The sequence below is a fragment of the Piliocolobus tephrosceles genome, chromosome 6 (genome assembly GCF_002776525.5).
Source record: "Piliocolobus tephrosceles isolate RC106 chromosome 6, ASM277652v3, whole genome shotgun sequence".
NCBI lineage: Eukaryota > Metazoa > Chordata > Mammalia > Primates > Cercopithecidae > Piliocolobus > Piliocolobus tephrosceles.
The window spans coordinates 93,466,786-93,485,804 of record NC_045439.1 but is presented as its reverse complement, the minus strand read 5'-3'; the positions used below and the strand labels follow the sequence as shown (position 1 = coordinate 93,485,804).

General features: G+C 42.5%; 1 protein-coding gene across 6 annotated transcripts in view; it reads left to right on the top strand.

The window, feature by feature from the left end:
• SH3GL3 (SH3 domain containing GRB2 like 3, endophilin A3) overlaps positions 1-18,507 on the top strand; it is a 182,215-nt gene extending 163,708 nt beyond the window's left edge. For 5 of the 6 annotated variants that reach the window (XM_023194285.1, XM_023194284.1, XM_023194286.1 and 2 more), the window contains one exon: positions 17,845-18,507. In XM_023194285.1, the coding sequence (XP_023050053.1) occupies positions 17,845-18,050 (206 nt within the window). In that variant the 3' untranslated portion in view covers positions 18,051-18,507. Of the gene's footprint in view, positions 1-9,353; positions 9,551-17,844 lie in introns of all 6 variants that reach the window. The other variant, XR_002726766.1, reaches the window with a different exon arrangement.
• The last annotated feature ends 512 nt before the right edge of the window (positions 18,508-19,019 follow it).

Below are 19,019 nucleotides of genomic sequence, written 5' to 3'. Positions count from 1 at the left end.
TGCATACACCAGTCCATAACAATGATGGACTCCTGCTGGACAGAAATTTCAAGGACCCCCTACCCTGACAGTAAAGAAAGTGTCTTCATTAGACCCTGGTTCTGCTCTCTGGATTTTGGATCAGGGAGATGCTTTTGTCTTTTATTCTGTGAGCTCCTAGATTTGCTTTCTGAGAAATGTGTCTTCCAAGACCATTGTAAGTGGGCTTTGGAGGGCTGCCTTCTTTGACATCTGTGCTTATTGCTGCTCAGGGACCTTGTGGGTTCCTTACAGTTTAGTAGATACAGATGTCTTCAGGTTAGGTTTACACTTCTTATCACAACTTGATTTCTTTTTTTTTTTTTTTTTTTGAGATATTCTTGCTCTGTCACCAGGCTGGAGTGCAGTGGTGGGATCTTGGCTCACTGCAACCTCTGCTTCCCAGGTTCAAGCAATTCTTGTGCCTCAGCCTCCCAAGTAGCTGGTATTATAGGCATGCAACACCACGCCTGGCCAATTTTTGTATTTTTAGTAGAAATGGGGCTTCGCCATGTTGGCCAGGCTGGTCTTGAACTCCTGATCTTGAGTGATCCACCTGCCTCAGCCTCCCAAACTGCTGGAATTACAGGTGAGTCACCACGCTGTCCACAACTTGATTTCTTGAAAAACATAGTGATCTTCTGATCTATATACTTCCAGGCAGTTCCGTGTGCCTGTAAATACATTCAAGGTTCTTTCTTAGATATAGCTCTTTTTTTTTTTTATACTTTAAGTTCTAGGGTACGTGTGCATAATGTGCAGGTTTGTTACATATGTATACTTGTGCCATGTTGGTGTGCTGCACCCATCAACTCGTCAGCAACCATCAACTTGTCATTTACATCAGGTATAACTCCCAATGCAATCCCTCCCCCCTCTCCCCTCCCCATGATAGGCCCTGTTGTGTGATGTTCCCCTTCCCGAGTCCAAGTGATCTCATTGTTCAGTTCCCACCTATGAGTGAGAACATGCGGTGTTTGGTTTTCTGTTCTTGTGAGAGTTTGCTGAGAATGATGGTTTCCAGCTGCATCCATGTCCCTACAAAGGACACAAACTCATCCTTTTTTATGGCTGCATAGTATTCCATGGTGTATATGTGCCACATTTTCTTAATCCAGTCTGTCACTGATGGACATTTGGGTTGATTCCAAGTCTTTGCTATTGTGAATAGTGGTGCAATAAACATACGTGTGCATGTGTCTTTATAGCAGCATGATTTATAATCCTTTGGGTATATACCCAGTAATGGGATGGCTGGGTCGTATGGTACTTCTAGTTCTAGATCTTTGAGAAATTGCCATACTGTTTTCCATAATGGTTGAACTAGTTTACAATCCCACCAACAGTGTAAAAGTGTTCCTATTTCTCCACATCCTCTCCAGCACCTGTTGTTTCCTGACTTTTTAATGATTGCCATTCTAACTGGTGTGAGATGGTATCTCATTGTGGTTTTGATTTGCATTTCTCTGATGGCGAGTGATGATGAGCATTTTTTCATGTGTCTGTTGGCTGTATGAATGTCTTCTTTTGAGAAATGTCTGTTCATATCCTTTGCCCACTTTTGGATGGGGTTGTTTGTTTTTTTCTTATAAATTTGTTTGAGTTCTTTGTAGGTTCTGGATATTAGCCCTTTGTCTGATGAGTAGATTGCAGAAATTTTCTCCCATTCTGTAGGTTGCCTGTTCACTCTGATGGTGGTTTCTTTTGCTGTGCAGAAGCTCTTTAGTTTAATTAGATCCCATTTGTCAATTTTGGCTTTTGCTGCCGTTGCTTTTGGTGTTTTAGACATGAAGTCCTTGCCCATGCCTATGTCCTGAATGGTATTACCTAGGTTTTCTTCTAGGGTTTTTATGGTATTATGTCTAACATTTAAGTCTCTAATCCATCTTGAATTAATTTTCGTATAAGGAGTAAGGAAAGGATCCAGTTTCAGCTTTCTACTTATGGCTAGCCAATTTTCCCAGCACCATTTATTAAATAGGGAATCCTTTCCCCATTTCTTGTTTTTCTCAGGTTTATCAAAGATCAGATGGCTGTAGATGTGTGGTATTATTTCTGAGGACTCTGTTCTGTTCCATTGGTCTATATCTCTGTTTTGGTACCAGTACCATGCTGTTTTAGTTACTGTAGCCTTGTAGTATAGTTTGAAGTCAGGTATCGTGATGCCTCCAGCTTTGTTCTTTTGACTTAGGATCGTCTTGTCAATGCGGGCTCTTTTTTGGTTCCATATGAACTTTAAAGCAGTTTTTTCCAATTCTGTGAAGAAACTCATTGGTAGCTTGATGGGGATGGCATTGAATCTATAAATGACCTTGGGCAGTATGGCCATTTTCACGATATTGATTCTTCCTATCCATGAGCATGGTATGTTCTTCCATTTGTTTGTGTCCTCTTTTATTTCACTAAGCAGTGGTTTGTAGTTTTCCTTGAAGAGGTCCTTTACATCCCTTGTAAGTTGAATTCCTAGGTATTTTATTCTCTTTGAAGCAATTGTGAATGGGAGTTCATTCATGATTTGGCTGTTTGTCTGTTACTGGTGTATAAGAATGCTTGTGATTTTTGCACATTAATTTTGTATCCTGAGACTTTGCTGAAGTTTCTTATCAGCTTAAGGAGATTTTGGGCTGAGACAATGGGGTTTTCTAAATATACAATCATGTCATCTGCAAACAGGGACAATTTGACTTCTTCTTTTCCTAACTGAATACCCTTGATTTCTTTCTCTTGCCTGATTGCCCTAGCCAGAACTTCCAGCATATAAACAGAACCAAAGACAAAAACCACATGATTATCTCAATAGATGCAGAAAAGGCCTTTGACAAAATTCAACAGCCCTTCATGCTAAAAACGCTCAATAAATTCGGTACTGATGGAACGTATCTCAAAATAATAAGAGCTATTTATGACAAACCCACAGCCAATATCATACTGAATGGGCAAAAACTGGAAAAATTCCCTTTGAAAACTGGCACAAGACAGGGATGCCCTCTCTCACCACTCCTATTCAACATAGTGTTGGAAGATGTAGCTCTTAAAACGTTTATTTCTTTCCTTCCTTGTCTCACCCATGCTTCACTTTCTTAACTTACAGAGGCTACCTTGAGACCACCTGAAACAGCGGATTTGAGTAGGAAGGTGACGCCTTTCATTGCATCTTTGCCACACAACTGAGTTCCTTTGGTTTAGGGAGGTCTCTGAGAATGATTCGGAAGAGCAATCTGCTTATCTTGTTTTCTTTGGGGTACAGAAGCAGTTTGCTTTTCTAATGCATTAGGAACCAACCTCTGCTCTTTCTTTTATCTTTGCTTGCAGACTGGGCAACTTTTGTCTTTCTTATAATAACTTGCTATACATACCAAGGTTTAGCTAACATCCAGCCTTCTGATTTTATTCACCTTCTTTCTTTAGCGCTACTGGTATGTGGTCTGCTTCCAGAGTTATTATAGGCAAAAAGTTTTTCAAATGTTTTGCTATAATCTAACAGGTCACTGGGTTTCAGCCTGGTGTGGTGGCTCACGCCTGTAATCCCAGCACTTTGGGAGGCCAAGGCAGGTGGACCACCTGAGTTCGGGAGTTTGAGACCAGCTTGACCAACATGGAGAAACCCCATCTCTACTAAAAATACAAAATTAGTCAGACATGGTGGTACATGCCTGTAATCCCAGCTATTTGGGAGGCTGAGGCAGGAGAATTCCTTGAAACCCAGGAAGCAGAGGTTGTGGTGAGGTTGCGGTGAGCCGAGATCGCACCCTTGCATTCCAGCCTGGGCAACAAGAGTGAAACTCTGTCTAAAAAAAAAAGAAGAAGAAGCTAGGTATAAGCAGATTAACTAAAACTTTTCACAGTGAGTTCAACCTCAGCTTCCCTCCTTCAATGCCAGGAGGAAAGGAGAACCCAGGACCCCAGGGCTCAATCCTTGCCCCATTGTCTCTACCTTTCCAGCTTGCACCCGAGTAGTTCTTAGAAATAGGACCTCAGGTCAAGCTCCCAAGACACCATTCTCTCATTTGCCACCAAAGAGAGAGCTCAACTTTCCTTTGATTGAGCTCACAGACTGGCAGTGTAGAGAGTGTTAAGCCTTATAAAAATGAAAAGGTATTTGAATTAAAGGATCCCTTAAGGTAATAGGGACCTAGCATTTGAGTGCCAACAGTATGCTAGGAGTTAGTATTTGGTGCTTTATAGACATAGACATAACTCATTTCATCCTCATAACAGTACTCCAAGGAAGTGATAATTTTAAAAAGTAATAAATAATAAGATAATGATAATAGCAACTACACTTATTGACTACTTACTATGGGTTAGATATTGTATAAATACTTTGTATACATCTCTAGTACTATTTTTAGTCCCCATTTTACAGATGAGTAAGTAGAGGCTCTGAGAGGTTAAGTGAGATCTTCTCAAGATCACAGAGCCAGGAAGTAGCAGAGCTGGGCATTTTACCTTATAGATATTTCATGTTATGTCATTAAGAAGGAATACTAGGGAATATTATGAAATGGCCAAGAGCATTGGGAATGATTTATTTCCAAGATTCATGATTATGGGGAATCTGTGGTCAGCAAGTGGTTGCAAAGGGAGCCCGCTGAATGCATCTGACTTGGAAGGGAAAAGCAGAAGACAGTGAGGTCTTTGGCTTCCTCACTGAGGCCGTGCATGTCAGTACTTTGTCCCCTCTTTCTTGGCCAGTAGCTGGGTCCCTAGACAGATTAAGTTCCTAGAAGGGCGATATTCAGACAGAGATCACAGATGTGCAGAAGCTGGCTTCTAAGAAGGCTCAGTGTCCCACATGCTCCACTGCAACAAACTCTACTGTGTGCCACTGTGTGTCTTTTGCCTGTGCCTGTCCCAGGCTGCCTCTTCTAAGTTTCCCTCGGTGGTAGCTTCAAGTCCCCATCTCACACACCTAGCACTGGGCTTCCTTGATTTGTGGGTGGAATTTGCGAGTGTAAAGGGGGTCCTGTACTGTTTGTTTTTGAGGCACAGTGTCAAAAGAAAATGACATTTATAGCCTGCATTAATGGGAAATTACTTTCCATTAGGATTCTGAATGATTTGCACATAGTGTTTATAAAGTAAAGGAAAAATGTCAAGCATTTCTCTAACAAATGAAAGCAAAGCTCATGAGACTGCCAGAAATGAATTCCAAGAACATTTTCTTCATCATTTCTTCTTTCTAAAGAAAAAAAGAGAGAGATGAAAGAACATAAGTCAATTAAGCAGAATGCATCGTGGGACTGAGATGGAATCTTTGATAATATCATTGCTAGGTAGTTAAGAGAATGAGTAAAGTGAGCCAAAATGGAGAAGGGGGAGAATCACATCTTGAAATGACAGATTGCAGACAAAATCCAACTCTAGGTCTTGGCTGGGAGAAACGACTGCCTGTTCAAGCCCACGAGTGTAGGGTCATGCTGTTTCATCAGTATAAGCTTCCCCTCTGTCCCCGAAGAGAAAGGGAGGCCAAGAAACATCCTTGAGCTGAAACGTGTGCCTGTGTAGCTCCCAGAAAACCACTGATTTTTAAGAAAATAGTGTAGGAACTTGTGACCCATGCTCAAGTATCTTCCTCGCCTGTGAGGAATTTTTATTGGGTCCCAGGTTGTCACCTCCTGAATTACATATTTAAAGACTAGAGGACAAAATGTATTTTATCAACTCATTTTTTATGAAGTTTTTTTTTTTCTTCTTGCCGAAACTCTTAAAAGGGGTACCACTTTGTGTAATCACAACTAAGGGTTAATATGCCCCAAACTGGGACCTGCTTTAAACATATAGGAGACTGAAATTAGTTAACAAATACGCATTCCAAATGTGTGCTACAGGCACATCAGAGTGAGGTGAAATAAATCTCCCAAATGGCTTGTATTAAGACATTCTAACTCTCTTTAGGTATAAAAGAGACTTTTATAAATTTCTTGACACTTCTAAGGCAGCTTAGAAGTAATTTCTAGAGCCTAAGTCATTCCTCTCATTGGCACAAAATGTCTAGGATTACATTAGAAAATAAACATTTATTCAAAAGTGAAATATGAAGTTTGAACATTAAAGAAGATGAACACTTTACAAATAGAAGTACATGCAATTTTTTTAACCTACATTTCCGTAGAAGAAATTAAAATTTCACAGAGCAGTGACAATGGTGTTTGTTCAGTCAGCATGTTGTTTCTTACATTTCTTTTCTTTCCTTCCACCTCTTTTCTTCTATTCCCCTTCCCCACTAATAGCCTTCCCCTGAGATCCATTTCTATGTATTATCAGTAGTGCTTCAGAGTCAGAGTTATTGACAAGGGAGAACAAAGTAAGGAAACAGGAGTCCCATGTTGTAGTTCAGATTCTGGAACTTGTAAGTTGTATCAGTTGGTGTCCGGAGCCATGAGGCCCGGAGTTAGCCGACCTCTGTTGCTTGATCTCCGCAAAGCAGAGACAAAATGGCACATTTCCGGGTTCTTAATTATAACCTGTTCCCGCGCGCGCCTAAAACCTTTCCCGCGCGCGCCCAAACCTTTTCGCGCCCAGAAAGATATGCAGCCTACAGCGCAGGTGCGATCCCGCGCCAGGGAAAATTACAAACCCACGGCGCATGCGCAATTGTAATTTGAGAAGACCCGGCCCCCCGTCACCGCCCTGGCCCAACCTCTTCCCCTGCCAGCCTATATAAGGCATCACACCACCATTATTAAATGAGACTTGATCAGGCTATTTGTCTTGTCTCCATTTCTCGTGTTTTCTTGTCTCCTCCATTCCCACTCCCCCTTCCAGGGCCCGTTCGACTGTCCTGCGGGTCGGGACAAGTTGGGGTGAGTTTCTTAGCACCTCTAGACCGATTTGAACTTGTTCCTAGAGGAAGTGATTTGACTTAATACATTCCAAGGTACTTTCTAGCTCTAAATTCTGTGGCTGCAGTAGTTATCTTTTGTGAGTACTTAGCATTCTTAATAATTTGAAACGTGGATAGGTTGAACATTTAATATTTTCTATATTTTAAAAAATATTTTAAAAATTAAAGTGTGAAATATGATTATTATTGCTGATCAGTAGCCATTGGTGAGGTGAACAGGAAGAGTCTCTCTGTTATTTTCCAGTCTGAAGGGAGATTTAGAGAGGGAAGTTTTCCTCACTGCAGGGAATGATTTTCTGCAATTATTCTAAATAGCCTGTAAAAAGAGTTTTGAAAAGCCATAAGACTATATAAATTCTGACTTAGTTGTGGGAATTTTGACTTTGCTGAAATGATCTCAAATGCTGCATATTTTAAAATCTTAACATATACTTTATAATGATACATTTGATCTGTAAGCTAAAATGTAAAATACCATCATCTAAATATTAATTTATGTACTTGTTTTAAAAAATACAGTAGAAGTCAGTTGTATCCTGGGATTAGAAACCAGGCAACAATGGTGTTGCACCATCCAGGGGACTCTGAGTCCATATGAATGACACCCCCTAGAGTTGTCCAGTGGATGTGGCTGCAAGTGCAAACTTGAATGCCAGATTATAGGAATGAGAGATGTAGGAAAAGTGTAAGAAGGTAGTGCAAGGCTGGTGATAAATGGCTGACTCTAAGCTTCCAAGTCAGGACCATGACAGAGAGAGGTGTGTCCTTCAACAACTAGAAAACACTTGTTCTTTCTGAAGCGGGTGGCCAATAGTCTACGACAAGTGCCCCTTGCCTGAGAATGTGGGCCCATCATAGCTAGCCTTTCTGATTTTTCAAGATTAGCCAGAAACCCTATGTTTATGTGACATCTCCTGACTTTTAGATGTTGGCAACTAATCCACATTGTGAAAAAGCAAGGAGCAGGCCAGACAAGGTATCATCTGCAAGCTGATCACTATGCCAGTGGCCAGAAAGTCAACTCTAATGAAGGCTGCTGTTTGCATTTTCATTTTCCAGAACTCAGAGTGGCAAAATAATAATAATAATAATAATAACAACAACAACAATAATAACAACAACAACAACAACAGCAACAAAAACAAGCCACACACATTGGATCTGGTTGCAATAGAGGGGTCACCTGCCAGAAAGTTTATTTTGATAAATAAATGGGCCGCAGGTTTTGATATTTATCTGCAAAAGTCATCTCAGTAGACAAGTCATGGTTTTGTAAGGTGGGGGAGGGCACAACTTTATTAGTTAAACTCATCTAATATAACCTGAATAAATTGAGGAAGATTGGCATTAAGGTTAACATAAAGCACACATGCTTATTTTTACAGATTTTAATGGTTAAGCTTGAGTTCCATTGACAAGTAATTTCAGTAAATCACATCTCCTATGGATAAATACAGGGCTGTTATTTCTAGAAAGACAGTTCATAGACTTTTACTAAATTTTACTTGGTAGTGTACAACTTAACCATCATAGACCAACACTTAAAATTTCCAGATAAGGAAATCAGGACCCAAAGATGACCTAATTCACAGCAAAGATGCAGAGATCTGAAGCTTCTGTCCAGTGCGCTCTTACCCATGGAGAAAAACAATATGTTAGAGATGTTGAACCAGATAGTGTCTGTGGTATCTATCAGCATTGGACACCAGTGTTGTGTCTGGGTTAGATAGCGAGAAAGTATGTGCTTCAAACGAATTCTGCTATAACAATTTGAGATTATAAATGGGAAAACAGAAACTTTTTGAAGGGAGTTTGAACCAGATATGCTTGTTTGAACTCAGAGGAGATGGTATCTCACAGATTGAGCATGGTGCCTGGCTCCATGCTCCTGGCTCCATGCTTTCAAACACTCGGTGAGAGTTTGAAAATGAATTGGAACCAGAAATAAACCTGAAAGTTCCAAATCGGGTTTCTACCCCACCATGGTAGGAGATGAACTCTCTAGTCGGATGGTGCAGGTACAGTCAAACCTCAAGGTCACCTGGGTTCTGGAACCGAAGCTTCCAGGAGACTTGGGGTCCCATTCCTGACTGGGATGTGGACTCCCCCCATCAGCAGGTACCTTCCTGTCTGTTCCTTAGCTGCTCTACAAGTGGTGTAAGTAATAAGGAAACACGTTTGGATTTCCTGACTTCAGGCCAGGAAGTGAGCAGAATATGAGCCCACCCAGCCCAAAGGGGTGTTACCTGCCTTACTGCAAAGTGGGCTTTGGAGTCAGAGGGAAGCCCGAATCCTGGCTCAGTTCATACCTTTGGGTCTCAATTTCATCATCTAACGAATGCAGATTCTCATTACTACCTCACAGGATTATTCTAAGGATTAAATTGGATCTTGTGAATTAGGGGTACTGGGCCAGGGACTCGGTACAGAGTAAGAGCCCACAATGCAGCACTGTTAATGTTACATAATCGGTTATCTGATTTCCCAGCCTACAGCAGACTGGAACCAGCAGATTAGGAAGGCCCAAGGGACTGCTTCGGGAAGGCCATTGACGGCAGGAAAAAGTGACAGGTCGCAGCCAGACTACAAGGGAGGCAAGAGAAAAACTATAAAAAGCAGGAACTAAAACACTCAAAAGACACAACAGTCTGGGGGATTTACTAAAAGACAAAGAGCCCTTCTCAGGTCAGTAGCTTCTGGGAGACTCCATACCTTGTACCCCAACAGGGACTTATGTTGACAGCATTGTGTGAATTACTTCTCTCTCTATCCCCTTTGCCCCTCAAAATAGCTGTGGGGGTGGGGTCATAGTTTGCCTTTCAGTGGGGATGCTCTGACTGAATGCTTCCAGATCACGAAGTCCCCACAGTCAAGACCAGCAAAGGAGCGAGCACAGTGGGCTCCTTCGGTGGTCTGAAAAGAACACAAGTTCCACAAAAGAGCTGTGATTTTTAGTGCAACAGAGAAAAGGATGCCCCTTTCACCACTGACCAGTCCTTCCACCTTCACCTCCCTTAAAGTCAGGGTTAGAGATGGAGCCCTGGAGAACAGGCTTCCAGATGCTGGCATATGGGAGAGAGAGAGAAAATGAGAAGACCAGGCTGCAGACATGCCAGTCCCTTCTGATGCCATCTCTACTCTGGTGTCTAATTCACCACCTGGAGTGGGCACTGTTTTTAACTGAAGCCTAAGCTGCTCACTTTGAAGCTGGAACTCAGGCTGAAGAAGACAGGATAGAGACTAAGTGTCCGGAAGTTATCCTTCAGGTGTGACAGGCAAGGCTAGGTGGGACATGGACAGACCTTCCTGGGGATCTGGGTAGGATTTAGGTAGAGAATGCTCTTAGAGATCCTTCCAAGGCCTGGGAGCATCCTGAGGTATGCCGAACTGAGGACCCAAAGGTTCATTCCAAGCCCAGCTGATGGGCCACCCCATTGGCTGGAGTTGGCTCAGAAATGGCGTGGGAGAAGGCCGGGTGTGGTAGCTCATGCCTGTAATTCCAGCACTTTGAGAGGCCAAAGCAGGAGGATCACTTAAGCCCTGGAGTTTGAGACCAGCCTGGGCAACATAGTGAGACCCCACCTCTATAGAAAATACCAAAATTATCCGGGCATGATGGTGCCTATAGTCCCAGGTACTTAGGAGGCTAAGGCGGAAGGATTGCTTGAGCCCAGGAGGTCAAGGCTGCAGGCCAATAGCAGGGCACTGTACTGCAGCTCTAGGGACAGAGCAAGACAGTCTCAAAAAAAAAAAAAAGGAAAACAAAGAAAAAGAGTAGGGATAAAACCACAAACTAACAATTTTCAGAGGGGTATATGGCATAGGGATCAAGAGCACGGACTCTCGACCTGGCCCGCGGTCAAGTCTCAGTGCTGTGGCTTAATTGTGTTAAATTTGTATGCCTCAATTTCTCCATCCCTCACATTGGGGGAAATAGTGGTACCTACTCATAGAATTTCTCTGGGAATTAAATCCATAAATCCACTAATATCTCTGAGGCACTTAGAATATTGTCCTGGCACATGGTAAACACTAACACCTGAGAGTTATTATTTCATCCCTGTAGCTGAGTGGGGCTGAGGAATTGTAGACTGGACTGCCTCTACCTTAATAAAATGTGCTCAGCATTTCTGCATATGCAAGTAACTCTTTGCAGCAGCAGAGACTTTAGCCAAAATATATATATGTGTGTATATATATGTGTGTGTGTGTGTGTGTATACATACATATATATATATATATATATATATAAAATAAGTGGAGTTGGGGGAGGGGAACTGCAAATAATTTTCCTGCTGTTAAAATAAGAGGGACTGAACCATATTAATGCCAAGAGGGAAGTTCAGTTTATTTCAGGGGGAACGTGGTTTTTCCTACCTCCTACTGTGTTACTGATACAGTACTTACTGACCAGCCATCTTAAACTCTTGTGGTAGCGTCTCTCTCTCTCTCTCTTTTTCCTAATGGTGTGGAACGGAGCTTGAATAATAAATATTTAACAGGGACACTCCCTTTTCTCTGTTAAAATAATCTTTGTTTCAATACTTTAACAAGGAAGACTGTGTTTTCCCACCTTGGCTCTCACGTTTGGTTGAAGTCAGGTCTCAGGAGTAAGAGAAAATAAACACAGGGCCACTTGGGGAGGGCAGCCCTGGCTGAAGCCGTCTCACGGGACAGCCCAGGGTCAGGGGTTTCAGCCGCCGGTTCAAGGGCACCCAGATCCACAGCAGCCAGCTGGGAGCTCCTGTGCAACTATGCCCAGTGATTCCAGGTGCCAGCTACTGAATGCGAGAGAGCAAGGAGGTGGAGGTAGACGAGGAACTGCCAGCTGCAGGACCACAGGGGAAAGGGGAGGGGGTTTTCAACAAAGATGGGACACTGAGTAGGACCAGTCTTTTCTTACGAGATGTTTTCAGCTGAGGTGCCGGCTTCTGATGGTGGGAAACCAGGCATTCAGCTCTCTTGGAGAGGCTTATATCTAACAGAGTTGGAAAGCCTCCATTGAGGAAATCCAGCCCATTCTGCCTGGACTCTGGGGCTCCATCCGTGGTGACTTTTATGTCAAGGGAAAATTCACACACACTGTCACTCAGGCGGGCAGCAACTTAATTTCTATTTAGCTGAACTGAACTTGCTTGCAAGCCTCTATGTAGACCAATGGTGGAAACAACTTAATCTTTTTTCCATTTCTGCTGTTGACCAAAAAAAAAAAGTTTTAAAATCTTTTTTCCATTTCTTCTAATGGTGGAAAAAAGCACAATCTTGCCATTTCAAGGTAGCTCAGTCTCTTCCAATAGAAAGCGTAGACTATCCATTTATGACTTAGGCGATTCCGGATTTAAACAGTCAATTCAGAGTAGAAATTCCCTATCAGGGCTGTTGGATTTTCTTGAAGGTTCTCTTCTCCCACTGGTCCAGTCCTAAGATGTTGCCTGGATGTGAGGGGAGTTTACAGAACATCATGGTGTCAGGGAGGGAAGCTCGCTTCCACAGCTGAGGTGGCTCGTCACAGGAGGCCTTGGGCCTGGGTCAGGACCTGCTGACATCTGTGGCCCAGGCCTTCTCTGGGTTGCTGAATCTCTGCATTTGGAACCCTGTGTCACTGCCCCCAGGCTGTCTCTGGCCTCAGTGACCCCTCAGCACTTCGTGCTGGGAACTTGAGGGAATTTGTTCACAGTTCACAGGGAGCCACCAGCCTTCAGGCCCCATCTCTACTTAGTGACACCACATGGTTTCCACTGGGCTGCAGCCCCTGTGTTAGTCCAGAGAACTTGGATAGCTGCCTTCTCCCAGAATTTCTGTGGAAAGTGGAGTCTAAGACCCCCTTCCCCAGGGTGGCATCCAAGGAGCATTTCAATTTTCTTGCTCATCCTCTTCTCACTCCAGGACCCTTCCCTACTTCCTTGCCTCCAGGAAGAGCTTGTATCTCTTCTCTGGATGGCAGGAAACAGCTCCTCCTTCTCCATGGCTTATAATCAAAATGCTAGGCTCTGAGTTCTTCAAACTCTAGTTCCTTGGAACCCAGGAGTTTCTCTCTCTCTCTCCCTCTGTCTCTCTATCGCTCTTGCTCTTAAATCTTATAAAAGCCTACCTGGCTCTAGCATGAAAGCCTAAAAGCTGTGGCTTTCACAATGTGTCACAACTGAAATGGTTTTATTTGGGAACTTAAAAGCTAAACATTGACTGCTTTGTTCATGTCTGGGTTCCACCCTCCTCCTGAAGTAAGAGAAGCAAGCCCCAGCTCCTTGGGTTGAGGGCCCCAGGCAACAGAAATGACCCAGAATGAAAAAGGCATTGATACTTCAGAATATCATCTGGCTGCATGTGTAATTCAGGGCAGCCAGTCTGAGCTCTGGTTGGGGTGGATTTACCAAGTGCCTACTTAGCAAGTGCCAATTGCTCTTAGTGTTTTAGGCAGCCCAGTGGTGGCTGGAGGGCCAGGTGCACTTGCACTGCGTAAGTCAGGGGGCTCTCGAACAGGATCTTTCTACTCAGTGGTCTCTGGAGAGATGCCCTGTCTTGGGTTTAGGTGCTGATGGAGTGTGATAGGAGTACTGGTCTCTTTCCAGCTCGCAGAATATCAAAGTGGGCAATGTGGCAGTGGTTCCTTGCCAAGAATGAATGACATGAGAAGTGAGTAATGCAGCTTTTCCATGATTTGTTCTGTGTGTGTGTGCAGCAAGAACAGGTTTACACATGGAGGTGGTGGCCTGGTTTACACATGGAAGTGGTACATACACTTGGACAAGTGTATGCCCGCCACTAAGAATTTTGGTCATTGCAGGTGGCTTATAGAGTAAATAGGAGAGAAATATATAAATGTATCTATCTATCTATCTATCTATCTATCTATCTATCTATCTATCAATCATTAGCCCTGTAGTCAGTGTGTCAGCCTATGAAATGTCTTGGCAACCCTTAGTGATATCATGTAGGAGGTGACATGGAGCAAGGTAGGTGATGGCCTGGGGTCTGGAGCCCTCCTGTTTCTGGCTCAGCCAGTAGCCCTGGGGCCAGGCCATTGTGACTTCTCAGAGGCATTGATGGCTTCTTTTTGAAAAGGGGAGGACTCATGGAGGACTGCCAAATTCCATTCTAGCATTAACATTCTGTGTTCAAGGAAATGTTTCCTGAGACTACCATGTGGTTTGGCACCTGACTGTTAAAAACTAGTACCTGACTCTGTTAAAAACTAGTAGTGGGAGAAATGCTAAAAGAATAAGAATTATTTTTATAATCCACATTAAAACAGTATACATTAATAAAGTAGACTTTGACTCACGGCTCAGGTTGCCCTTTTCAGTGCTCAGCCCCCGCCTATCCACCCACATATGCACTCCATGACCCAAGGAAAATGAAAAGTTCTGTGTTGTAAGCCCTCTATTCCCCTATGCTTTGTTTGAAATCGTTGAATATTGTTCTGTTCAAATACAAAATAGTGAACTAAACCCTGATATTTATAGCCTTCTACCCCCTAGCTTTCATCATTATGACAAGAGGAATACACAGACTTAGGCAGGGGTGGGGTCTGTCATGGAAGGAGCCATCCAGAGGCTAGAAACATCATGTAGATCATAGAGGTTATATTGCAGGTGGGTCCAGAGTTTCAAAGTCACCACCTGGGACAGGAGCTGCCTCCCTGAAGGGAAGAAGAGCTCCCCTACCATTACCCCCTTCCCTTTCCTTGCCAGCTGAGTCTCTTTAACCTTTAACGCTTCCCTGGGGGAAGGAGAGGAGAGGATCATTTCACTGGTAGTTGTCAACCTCCCCTGGACGTTGGAAGGACCTGAGAAACAAATAATACTGATGCCAGAGCTTCTGATTTCATTGGTTTGGGGTTCAGCCTGGGCAGTGGGCTGTTTAGTGTGCCACCAAGTTGAGAACCACTGCCACAGGAAGGCAACAGGAAGCTACCTTGGTACAACCTGTGGTACTTCACTGATGAAGGCTCCTTAGAGTGCCCTGTTCCTTAGAGAAACAGGTGCTACCTAAACAAACATAATATAATCCTTCTCACACCAGGAATCTCCACTGCCCCAACCCTTCTCTTCCTCCTCCCACAATGCTGTCACCTCTCTACCTCTCCCCAGGACAAAGGGGCATCTCATTTGGACAGCCATAGAAATACCCCATACCTTCTCTCTTTACTTGGTCCTAGAAGACTTGGTGGGGAAAGAACATAATCTCTGGCAGAACTTGCTTCAATTCTCACTTGAAGTCTAGAGGGAGGAAAATGTCTTATAACAGAAAAAGGAAATAAAAATGGAAATCATCAAATAGGATGGAAAAAGTCACTTATTAAGAAAAAAAACTCCTAAGATTAATCTTATTAATACTCAAAGAAAAAAGATATGAACCAGTCAAAACTGAAGTGAGATTTTTGTGAGAGAAACGTGTCACATTAATACTAAAATATACCTAGTTAAATGAATTCATGAGAATAGCAAGGAAATATTGAAATAGAAGAGTAATGACTATGAACTAGTTTTACTAGTTATTAACATTTTATTTATTTATATTTATTTTTGAGATGGAGTCTCACTCTGTCACCCAGGCTGGAATGTAGTGGTGTGATCTTGGCTCACTGCAACCTCCACCTCCCAGGTTCAAGTGATCCTCCCGCCTCAGCCTCCTGAGTAGCTGGGATTACAGACATGTGCTACCACACCTGACTAACTTTTGTATTTTTAGAGATGGGGTTTCACCATGTTGGCCAGTCTGGTCTCAAACTCCTGACCTCAAGTGAACTGCCCACCTTGGCCTCCCAAAGTGCTGGGATTACAAGTGTGAGCTACCACACCCAGCCTATTAACATTTATTATAAAGCTACAGTATTTAAAACGATATGGTACTGTTACCAAAATGAGTCAGTGGGACAAAATAGAAAATCCAAAAATAGATCTAAGTCCCATGATAATTAAATATGTGATAAAGATAAAGGCAATACTTGAAATCACGGAGAAAATATGGATTATTTAATTATGTTGGTATAACTGCATAAGCATTATTAAATATAATAGGTATTTACCTCTTTTCGCCAAAATCCAAATGGATTATAAAAGTAAAAGTTCTGACATGAAAAATAAATAAATAAAAATACTAGAATAAAATTTAGTTGAGTACTTATATAGGACTGTGGAGAATAAACCATGAATAGAAAGTGTAATTAGTTTCACTGTTTATACTCTTAAACTTGTGCATTCATGCCACAGCAAGACAGAAACCCTTTCTCTGCCCTACCGCCAGCACAAACTTCAAAAACAAAATGAGGAAAAAAAAAAAGAACAGATGATAAGTTGGGAATAATGTTTGTATCAGAAATGACAGATAAAGGGTAAATATGTGTAGTATAAAGGGACTTCTAAACATTTGAAGAAAAATAGTGATATCAGGTCGGTGCAAAAGTAATTACGGGTTTTGCCATGGAAAGTAATGGCAAAAACTGTGATTGCTTTTGCACCAACCCTAATAGAAAAATAAATTGACACTAAATGACAGATATTTTAGAACAAATTCATGTTCTATGACCACGAAATCCTTTTCTTGGAATTTATCCTCAGGAACTAATTGTGCACATTTGTGGATATTTATGTATAAGCTTTTTTTCCCCCAAAGAATTGTCTCTAAAAGCCAAGGGGGAATAAAAGAGACAACAGAAAGAAAATGAAGCAAAAGGAAGAGAAGTCGAGAAAAACAGGGAGGGGGAAGGAAGGAAGGAAAAGAAGAGATGAAAAGAAGAGAAGGAAGGAAAAGAAGGAAGAACCATAAATGTCCAACAACAGGAGACTAGTTGAAGAAATGTTACATTGTGAGAGTTGACAGCTAGTCAGTAACTAAAAGTAAAATTGGAAGATATTCAACCTAGTGTGTACAAGAAGAATCTTTCATGAAAACAACTATATGTAAATATATGCACAAATGTAATCATGAAGACATCTGGAATCTGAAAGCTAGTCCAGTTATCTCTGGGGTAATGGGTTACAGCTCTGACTTTTCTTTCTCCATTTTGCATACATGTATTTTTTCTTTACAATTAGCATGCCTTTATTTTGAAAAAAATTGTTTTTGATGTTATTCTGGGAATAGACGTCAGTAAATATTCTTGTCTATAAATTCTGGTCTGTAAATATTCTTGCCTTTCTTGTCCTGGTTTCTCTCCTCCCAGCCCTCATCCTGCCCATGCACTAGGAAGATCTTGTTGACCACCAAGGTCTTCTCTGCTACCCACTCCCCAGAGCTCCTGAACCATGAGTGATATACACTTCATATTTGTTCTCTAAAAGTATTTTGGCCATGCACAGTGGATCACGCCTGTAATCCCAATACTTTGGGAGGTCGAGGTGAGCAGATCACTAAAGGCCAGGAGTTCGAGACCAGCCTGGCCAATATGGTGAAACCCCACCTGTACTAAAAATACAAAAATTAGCCAGGGGTAGTGGCGCACACCTGTAGTCCCAGCTGCTTGGGAGGCTAAGGCACAAGAATTGCTTGAACCTGGGAGCCAGAGGTTACAGTAAGCCAGGATCACACCATTGCACTCCAGCCTGGGCGACAGAGCAAGACTGTCTCAAAAATAGATAGATAAATAATAAAAGTTTCTCATGTATTTTCCAATCCCCACAAAGAAACTGTAAGCTCCCAGAGAGAAGGAGGTGGGCCTTGTGATTCCTCTGTCCCTCCCTTAGGACTCCAGTTGGAGCTGAGTGACTGCTTTTGGGAGATGGGCTGGGCATGACTTTTCTGCCTGGGAGTATTGAAAAGATAGACACTGGGCTTATGGTGTCAGTGCAGGCAACTGGGAGAGCTGAAGCAGCCAGAGACCACAAACAGCACCCGTGAGCTGGGTGGAGCTGGCCTTGTTGTGGGAAGGAAGCAGGGCCTGCTGTTAAGGGTCTGTCTAAGTTTTTCCACATTTCCAATTTCCCATGGATAATCGATCATGTTAACTTGTACTTTTTGTCTCCATATCATGCGGACAGGTTCTAACATTCCCATGGACCAGCCCTGCTGCCGCGGTCTCTATGACTTTGAGCCAGAAAACCAAGGAGAATTAGGATTTAAAGAAGGGGACATCATTACATTAACCAATCAAATAGATGAAAACTGGTATGAAGGAATGATACACGGGGAATCCGGATTCTTCCCCATTAATTATGTTGAAGTGATCGTGCCTTTACCTCAGTAAATGTGTAACACACTCTGGACATACTTTCATAACTGAAATGAATTCACACCAATGTGCTCTCAGTGTGGTGGTCTGTGACATCCTTTGCTATTTGACCAACTTAATGACTTTTGTATGTGTGTTCTCTTTATAATGTATTTTGTATCACTTTAGTTTGTATAAATGATTTTCTTGTCTTTGCTACATGAAAATATTGTTTTCTTTTTTGCTTCTTGTCCTAAAAGTCATTGGTTAAACATATTTGCTTCCTGTTACTAAAAATAAGTCTCACCCATTGCAGTTATGTCAATGAATGGCCTGTATTCCTCAGCTGCAATGAAATGGTAACATTTGAAACTAAGAAATGCTAAATATTTTGTTTCTCGGCATTCCTGATGATGTCTGGTCTTTTTTCTTCATTGTATTTTAAGCTTACCCGTGAATAGCCCAATAAACATGACATACTGTGTTGGCAAAAGGCCTTGGTTATTTTTAATGTTGAATTGTTGATTTTTAAGTCTTCCAGCTGCAAACTGACACCCCATGGCCAACCAAAGTGCTGCTTTTCATCTCCCACTCCACCTGAAGGAAGTATTTATGTTCGCTAAGAAGAGAGTACCAGGCCGGTGCGGTGGCTTATGCCTGTAATCCCAGCACTTTGGGAGGCCGAGGCGGGTGGATCACGAGGTCAGGAGTTCAAGATGGTGAAACCCCGTCTACTAAAAATACAAAAATTAGCTGGGCATGGTGGCACACGCCTGTAATCCCAGCTACTTGGGAGGCTGAGGCAGAGAATTGCTTGAACCCGGGAGGTGGAGGTTGCAGTGAGCTGAGGTCACGCTACTGAGATCACGTTCCAGATTTTTCTCCTAAAGAGCTCCATTACCGCAAGACTCCTGCTTCTCCCCATCTCCCACTAACTCTATCCCGGAGCAGAAGAAGTAACAATCTGATTCATTGGTTTAGAGAGAGCATCATGTGCCAACCAGT